This window comes from Rhea americana, unplaced genomic scaffold (assembly GCF_003343005.1).
Source record: "Rhea americana isolate MKP2758 unplaced genomic scaffold, rheAme1 scaffold_53, whole genome shotgun sequence".
NCBI lineage: Eukaryota > Metazoa > Chordata > Aves > Rheiformes > Rheidae > Rhea > Rhea americana.
This window is the reverse complement of record NW_028186679.1, coordinates 764366-773392: the sequence shown is the minus strand read 5'-3', so window position 1 is coordinate 773392 and position 9027 is coordinate 764366. Positions and strand designations below refer to the sequence as shown.

The following is a 9027-nucleotide window of genomic DNA, read 5'->3' as shown; positions in this document are numbered from 1 at the left end:
TTTTTAATCTAATCAGCTCAACATTTCTGCAGTTAAGTGTTTGCATTTCTAAGTTTCAGTAAGTGGCTAAGCCGATTAATGAGGGAGACATTAAGTAGAATTAACTAAAAAATGCTTTCTTATTTTTCAGTTATGCCATGTATTCCCTTTGCAACTTTTGCTTCCTAAAATCAAGGGAAATTAATGCATAAAATATTAAGAAAGCTACCCACCAAAATCTTTTTAAGTTTTTTTTAATATCCTAAGCGTTTAAACAAATTTAGGGGTAGTGTAAGGAATGAGGTTAAATGAAAGAAGTTGTATAGTAGAGCAATGTGCTGTACTTGTGTACAGCATTTGTGTGTCAGTGTGTTGATTGGTTGGAAAACTGCTATGGTTCTCTGCCATGTGAGTGATCAGGATAAATGGCTAGGTACTAGGCTGTAAAGACTGTGCACGAATGTTGTGTTAGCCTTCAAGGGGGTAGATTAGGTGAAGAATTAAGGTAGTTTCTCTCAGATTTTTTTTTTCATTATACTACTTGCAAGCAAGTAGTAGGATTTAAGAAATAGACTGAAGTTATGGCGTGTGTTGAAAGCTGCTGCCACCATAGGTGGGAGAATGATTGTGAACAAATGCATCTTGTTAGTTTAACTCTGTGCTTAGTAATTAGTACCACTATTTCCAAGTGTATGTAGTGCCTAAAGAAAAATGTAGTTGTGAGGTACTATTATTGTACTAGTGATGCTATTCGCTTGTGCTACTGAAGATTGCTGCTTTCTTTGTCTSCCTTCACAAGGATGGAGAGGCTAGAGGCAGGCAGTTCTTTTCCTGACTTGTCCATGTCCATAAGCTGTAACCAGCATTTTTCCTTCCTCCTCTTGCCAAAATACAAGAACAGAACTACTGTATGTGTGAGTGGAGGGGATGGGAGTGACTGAAAGAAWGTTGGAGAAGAGAGGCCTTGTTTTTGCAAGGACAGCATTAAGTGGAAGAGTAACGGTAGAGCAGAACTATGTAGCTGCAGTTCTGGTGGTTGTATGGGGTGTGGTTGATGTGAGAGTCTGGTGTTCATCTTGGCTGTGGTACCTGGGCTTCTGGATGCACAGCAAGTAAATTTAGGTATCAGTGATTGTAAATCTACTTGGGGGAAATTTTTGTGACTTGTTGAGCATAGTGTTAGGTATTCAAGTTGTGTGCTACAGCTCTGTTAAGTGGGGTGATACAAATGAAAAAGGTAACTTCTTTGTCTAGAGACCTTACAGTCCAAGTATAGGGTGAAGGATGAGGACTTGCAAATAGCAAGTACAAGAAACTTTGTTAGATTAGTCAATCTTATCAGCCTACCGAAGATTTAACTAACCAGTGGCTACATTTTTAGTCAGAAATAGGTTTTTATAAAGAGATAAGGTCCTTGAAAAGGAACTTGATGTGCCACTCCACACATCAGGAGCATCGTGAGATAGGGAGGAAAAATGTCTTGCAAAGACATGCAATTTTGGAGTGAGTGAAGCAAGAGGGTAACTATTAGAGGTATGCAATGAGAGAACTAATGTTGTCTAAGCAGTTACCAGAATGATTTTGTAGATAACGTAATCTCAACCCCTGTGGGTGTCAAAAGACTCTTTTGCCAAAATCAGTATGAGAGGCTTTTTTAGTAACAACAAGAAGAATTTTTGACCAAGAATTGTGGTTGCATAGTAAAATTGGAAAAGCTGTGTATATGAGTATTGTTCAGAAAATATAAATACTGGTTTTGCTTGGATATGGAGACCTGAAAGGGGACAGTCAAAGGCTTGGTCCAGGGTACAGAGCTTCTGATTTAATTTTAAATACAAAATGATCAACTTGACATGTCTTTTGTTGCCATGAACTTTTGTGCTTCTGTGAACAAACTCTTAAAACGAGAAAAAGGGCAGCAGCATGAGTATGCTCCAGTAAACCAGTCTGGTTGGTAACTACAGATGTGGTACTGCTTCTTTTAATGTTTCTGTTATCCTAAAAGTGAAGATGGACAGTATCAACAAAGTCACTTAGGAATTTGTGTTGCAACATTGGTAAAACTTCTCAAAGCTCATCTCAGGAGAGAGGGATGGCTTTTTTTCCTTAATGATTCTTGTGACACTTCCAGTTACTTTGTTGAATAAGCCTGTTTGACCTCATTGGACACATGAATATTGAAATTTTGGAAAACTTGCAGCTATTTGCAAACACATGTTGAGGGAGAATGTGTATGTATATAATCTCTATCCAATACTAAAATGTAGCCACTGCTTATGTATTTGTTACACGGCTATTACAGTTAAAATACTGTCATACTGCAGCACTCAAATGGTTCCAGTGTGACTAGGAGGTTTACTGAAAGGTAGCTTAGGGTAAATTTATCAGGAATACCTGCTTATCGTTTAAATGTTTTATGTAATTTGTGGCTGGAAGCAGTGGGTTCCAAATGTGTGGGGTTTTTTGTCTGCAGGAATGTTTTATGTATGTTTTTARATCCTCACTTTTTTTTGAACTTTCTTCTAGTAGTCAAAGAAGCCCGTCACCAGGTCCAAATCATACCTCCAGCACTAGTGCATCAAATTCAACATCTGCGCCACAGAATACATCTGTACGACCTACTTGTTCGTTAACACCTACACTAGCAGCACACTTCAATGAAAACCTTATAAAGCATGTTCAAGGCTGGCCTGCAGACCATGCGGAAAAGCAAGTGAGTACACTTGTGCATTGCTCCCAGTGAGTGTGTTAATGTGTAGCTTGAAGCCTGCTTTTGTTACATCTGTTGCTTTTTCTAGAAATTAGAAGTATCTTTTAGAAAAACAAAAACTCCTCTGCTTGGCCTTAGGCAGAAAAGGTGAGAATTAAATAATGTTAGAAAACATCGGAGGTGTGTGTTTAAGGCAGGTTTGCAGGTTTTGCATGAGATTGTCATTTAGCAATTGAGTATTTTCAGTCTCATTTAACGTACCAGTGCTTTTGAAATTCTCTGATGGAAGAATAGTTATCATAACTGTTTTCTCGTACCGTCTGTGTTCTGTTGAAACTTACAAAGAACATAACAGAAACATAATTATTATATATGTTATAAAAAAGAAAAAGTCTGCTGAAACTCATCTGTCATGATTTGGGTGGCTGAATTAAACTAGTTGAGACTACTCCTTGTTTTAAGTCCCTGGATTGTTAGCTCAGCTGTGCAGTGAAAAAGGAGCTCTGCCTTATTGTTGTACTCAGTTGTTAAGATGATGTAGGTTATGAGTTCTGACTAAAAATGGCCCAAATTCATAGACAGAAATTTTGTATAAGTGCTATCCTTATTTTATAGCTAATTATGTGAAACATGCTACATTGTGATAATATAGGGAAATTGGATGCATGTCAGCTGCTTAGAACACACTACCATACCATATGGGCCACTAAATCCTGTTCGCATCCTTTCTGTCACAGGCAACCTTGTCATACAGTCAGTTTATGTTACACAGTAATCTTTCTTAGCCCAGGTTGCTTTGGTCTTCTGAAGAATGGTTGTGTACTGTCAGAAGCATACATTGGTGGCTTTTGGCAAGTAGCTTGTACGGTGACTCTTAAAATAAAAGTACAAAGTAGACTAATCTTTATTTATGGACTCTTTTTTTTGTTTTGTTTTTTGTTTTGTTGATTTAAATTTTTATTCGATTTTAAGGCATACCAATCTGTACTCAGCCAAACCATGAAAATCCAATGCTGTGGAATGTCTGCAAAAATAAGGAAATGATGCAGCATATCCACTTCTCTCTATGGCCCTTGCCCAATGCTTGGAAAATTCTGATAGTATTATTTTCCCTGTGTACTGAATTGAGATATAAACTATAAATTTTTATAACTGTATTAGTTATAAGTTAATGATTTTTCTGCAGTATCAGTAGATGAAAGAAAAGCAGCTAATACTAGGCTGCTGTGAACTAAGTTGGATACTTCTACCTTTGTGCCAACTTTCATGTGTTGTATTGTCTTATTAGCCATTTTGGATGATTTCACTTCAGAAGATAATGTTTACAGGCCGGTTTTGAGTAGTCACACTTAAGGGACTTAAGTCAGAGATAATTGATAAAAAAGAAAAAAAGAAAAATGAAGGAGAATGTAGGTCCAATGCATAGTAAAGAAGATAAGTTAGGCTGAAGCAGAGAGGCTGAAATACGTGATACCTTTGTTGCTTCAACTTAAATTGAAATTGAAACATACAAACACATACCAGAGTAAACTTAAAAAGATTAATTAGCAGGTATGTATTAAAACAGACTTCACAAAATGTACTGTGCAGTAATTAGTACTTAAAACAATTCTTGAACCACTAGCAGTTATCTCAGAGAACTCATGGTTGGTCTGGAAACCTGGAAAATAATCCAGTTATGTGGTTGACTGGAAAATAATCAGCATAACTATCTGCCTTTAAGCACCTCACCTCACCTGAAAGGTGAGAAATGGGTATTGTAGATGGTCTGAACTCAGTAACTGTAGAGTTCAAAAAGTCTTGAACAGTATCTCAGTAGAAAAAGTGGTGACAATACTATTTAGAAAAGCCTGGAAAGAAAACCCTTGTAGTGGACAGTCAGCACAGATGATGGACTGTGTGAAATGGACTTTTTTTTTCCTGATAAAGTTGCAGGCATTGGTTGTGCAGGAAAATGGTACATGCTGTGTTGTGATTTACAGCAAGGCTGTTAGCACCTTTTAACAAGATTATTTTATACAAAAGGCCTTCTGAGTGAAATTACTTTAATGCGTGTGACTGGTTACTTTTAACAAAAGATACTTAAAAGGTAGTTTGCTGTTAGTCTCGAGGCTTTGAGAAGACATAAGGAATTATGTCCTGCTGGTGAACAGGCTCCTCTTAAATTTTTTTTCATTATTCATCTAATTGGTTGCATTAAGTACTTGTGGATGTCAACAGTGTCTAGAAAAGAAGACCTAATAGAAGGAACTAGAATGCAAAATGCCTTTTAGAACTGGAGAAATGCCAGAAGTAGATGAAGACCTGTGCTATAGACCATTTCTCTTGGAAAGGAAAAATCAAGTGTACAAGATCTTAAGAATAACATTGGTAAACAGTAATACTGCAGGAAAGAACTGCTTTGAACCATAAACTCTTTTTTCAATGTGCTGCTTGCAAAAAAGGCTTCTTTCTGTATTGCAGCATGATACATAGGACCACAGAGTAATTATATTCTCCTTGGTGCTGTTGAGTTAGCTGGAGTCTTATATCCAATTCAGTGACAAGCCTTTAAGAAATGCACAAACTGGAGATAGRTCATGCCTTCTAAATTCATACTTAAGCCAATCCCCACTTGACTAAGTGGGAATATTGAAATGATGGAGTTTGTCTAGAAGGGAGAACAGCTGAGAGGGTTATGAACATTTTCTGTATAATTTAGTTGGAAAGATGATGTCATTTGRTTGTTTGTGTCACTAAAGCTTAATTTACAAGAGAAATTTAAATTAGTGATTGGAAAACGTGGATGGAGGCTGTTAATTACTTGTACAAATTTCTTAGCATGTGACAGAGCAACAAGTTTCCTATCTTCAAGACTGTTGGGTAAACTTCTTTTAGGATCAAGGAAATCTAAAACATCCCTGCCTCAGCATGGGCCTGAACTAGATGATTTTCTGGTACCCACTGCTGTCCACTTCTGTGATTCCAAATGAACTTTTTAAAGAGAATTTAAGGCATTTGTGATTTAGTGTTCATTGTTAGAATGCTCTACTCTTTCAAGATGTACTCATCCAACAATTCTCTGGCTATAGCCAGCGGTTTCTAATGCACGATTCAAAATTCTGCCTTTTAAATTTAACTATTGCAGGCATCAAGATTACGCGAGGAAGCCCATAACATGGGAAGTGTTCACATGTCAGAAATTTGTACTGAATTAAAGAATTTAAGATCTTTAGTTCGAGTATGTGAAATTCAAGCAACTTTGCGTGAGCAAAGGTAAGTGTGTGTGCTCTGTGTTTACTTTCAAAATGGTAGTTCTCAAGGTGGTATTACACTTCCCATTCTGGTATTGTTCTGCATGAGGTTTATTTACTGATGACTTAAATGCAAGTATGCTAATGCTTACCAGGTATGAAAGCTACCTTCTCTGTGTACATTTTGCSTGTTTTCCACACAGATACTTCTTGATAGTCTCTAGTGAATATCGAGGTATAGGACATGTGTATGTACTTGCACTTAAATGGAAGAATCTTTCCAGAAAAATTAACATACTAGGAAAAACTGATCAACTCACAGTAGTTCAGGATATCTAAAGTATATGTTCATCCGTGAGAYGTCATAGATCACATAAGTGCACATCTACACAGTTCGTGCTGGTCTTAAATGCTGTGGTTTGTGTGAGAACCATTTATTACATTAAAAGCCAGAGCAAGTTTGAAGAGTTCTTGATATGATTATGATTATGGCAAAGTACACTTCTGCTTTTTAAATCAATTAATAGGCCATATCTTGTGTATTGCTTCAGCAGTACGCAACCACATTTTTAAAGACTATTGTAAGAAAATTGAAAAGCTTAAGCCTTACAATACATGAAACTTTTCACCAATACTTTGATGCTGAGTCTGCTTTCATATTCAGTTTCCTTTCTGAATGATTTCATCTTGCTTATTAAGTTGTGCTGTAGCTTGTTGAATACAGTGATTCTCTTTTACTATCTTAAGCTGTTTAAATAGACATGTACACTATTTAAACAGCTGCTAATTGAATCTCAGAAGCTGTTGATTTTTGGCAGTTGACAAAATCATCCTTATAGTCAGAAGTAGACTGTAAAATACTTGTGAATGTTTTGTGATAAAAGATTTGAAGTGTCAGCTCTCCTCAAAATTTTGTTCCATAACTTAATTACATAAATTACAGGATTTAATATACTGCTTAGTTTCCTACAAATGAAATAACTACTAAGGTTTAATTTCAGTCTCTGAAGGCATATTTGATATGCAGTAACATGTCAAATGTCATTGTTCATCTAGCTAAATAGCACTTTTGCTTTATACATTCTGTGTCTTTAAGTCATTGATAGGTAAGGATTGTTACAACTTCGAATCTGTGATAACATACATCATATGTTTTTGCTGCCATCCCAGAGACGTGGAATATATGATAAAAGCTGCAAGCTGAAATGGGAGGCAGGAAGGAAGTTTTGCAAATACTGGGATTATCAAAGCCAGTAAACTTAAATGATATTACAGTCTCTGTACTCTTCAGAGAAGAGAACTATTTAAATTTGTTAAAAGAAGCAACCTTGTATTTGGGCAAAGCAAGTGTACTGCTTTAACTCTTACTGACAGTATGTGAAATGGCACTCTTGATTGACTGATATGTTTCATACACTCATATGTTTCAATTTTACTGTGTTTTCCAATGTTTCTTTTCAGAACATTTTCACCTACTTTTCAATAGAATATTTTTTACTGAACTGGTTGCATATTTGGAAAACACTTTACAAAAATGTGCTGACATACGTGCTTTCTCTGAGTCTATTAAAATTACTTTTGACTGGCAGAATATTTGTGTAGTGTTTTGACTTAGCACTTCCTTATTTCATTCACATGCTTGCATTACACTTAAGCATAATGAAAAGTTGTTACAAAGCTATCATTAAAAGTTTTTAGAAATAGTAACTAAACCCAATGTTCATTAATTGCAGTGATTGTTTATGTCAAATCAGGAAAATAAGGAAAAAAAATTTAAGGGAAAGCTAGCAGTACAGTTTATTTTCAAATGAGCTGTAGTGACAGCTTTTTTCCTTAATGTCTTTTCATCTTTTATTCAAATATTTTAAGACTGGAGTTTACTCTAACTAGAGACTTCATATAAAGTAAGTTTTAATTGTACCAACCACAGAACCAAATACCAGAAAAAGGTGTTATGGCTCAATTGTTTAGAATTTCTTGAATTAATTACATACTGAATGAAATTATGACTCTCTGTATTGATGCACTAAGCTAAAATAGATTGGGTGTGAGTCTTGGTTATTGCTCTAGGGATGCAAGAGCATGTGTAGCTCTTCTGCCTGCACAATTATCCACATTTACTAGAATATAAAATCTTTCAGAACATGAGGAGGAAATAAATAGAAGGATGGGAAGATGATGGCTTGTGCTTCTGGCAGTACTCTGTCTACGAGAACAGGCACATTAAGATAGGTTTGTTTTCATGGTCTTGTCCTCTGTATCTGCTGAACTACTGAGGATGTTGGAATTGAGGACAGAGGAGCAGTGTATTTGGTAAAAACTCGAGTGCTTTGGGCTATTGCATGCTTTTCTGGGGAAAACTGTATGACACAAGCATACTTTTTTTTAGAATACTCAGTTTCTGAACGTATTCTTCTGATGTGTCCCACTTTTGCTTCAATCTAAATTCAAGTAGGCGTGAACATCATTGTGTATCAGTCATAATGAAATACAGCAACTTGATATTCTAAACTAGAAATTCACATACACAGGTTTGTGCCCTTGCATATGTTAAACATAGGTGATTTAACAGATTAGGAGTTCATTTAAAGTATTTGAAGTTTATTAATAGAACTAAGGAACTTGGCATCTTTCACTGAAATTGCAGAGATACTTGCATAGATTAGTATCTGTATGTAATGGAAATGTTTATGCTAATTTAATTATTTTCTCTTTCAGGATACTATTTTTGAGACAACAAATTAAAGAACTTGAAAAGCTAAAGAATCAGAATTCCTTCATGGTGTGAAAAGTTGTGAACAATTGCACATGGTTTTGAGTACAGGAACTGTTAAACTGATGCCCAGTCTTAACACTTTTGAGCTGCATTTGAGTAGACTTTGGACCGTTGAGCTGGGCAGAAAAAAAAAGATGACATGGGGAAGGGGACAGGAGGGAGTCAAATTCAGGGGAAAGATACAAGAATGATTTGTAAAACCCTTGAAATGTAGATTTCTTGTAGATGTATTCTTCACGTTGTAAATATGTTTTGTAGAGTGAAGCCATGGGAAGCCATGTGTATCAGAGCTTAGACATCCAAAACTAATCAATGCTGAGGTGGCTAAA

At 36.0% G+C, this 9027-nt stretch overlaps 1 protein-coding gene across 3 annotated transcripts in view; it reads left to right on the top strand.

Annotated features, from left to right (window-relative positions):
- The window catches only part of WAC (WW domain containing adaptor with coiled-coil), a 62861-nt gene extending 54065 nt beyond the window's left edge, over positions 1–8796 (top strand). For 2 of the 3 annotated variants that reach the window (XM_085318275.1, XM_085318273.1), the window contains exons 12-14: positions 2506–2692; positions 5817–5944; positions 8641–8796. In XM_085318275.1, coding sequence (XP_085174401.1) covers positions 2506–2692; positions 5817–5944; positions 8641–8710 — 385 coding nt within the window. In that variant the 3' untranslated portion in view covers positions 8711–8796. The remainder of the gene's footprint in view (positions 1–2505; positions 2693–5816; positions 5945–8640) is intronic. The other variant, XM_085318274.1, reaches the window with a different exon arrangement.
- The last annotated feature ends 231 nt before the right edge of the window (positions 8797–9027 follow it).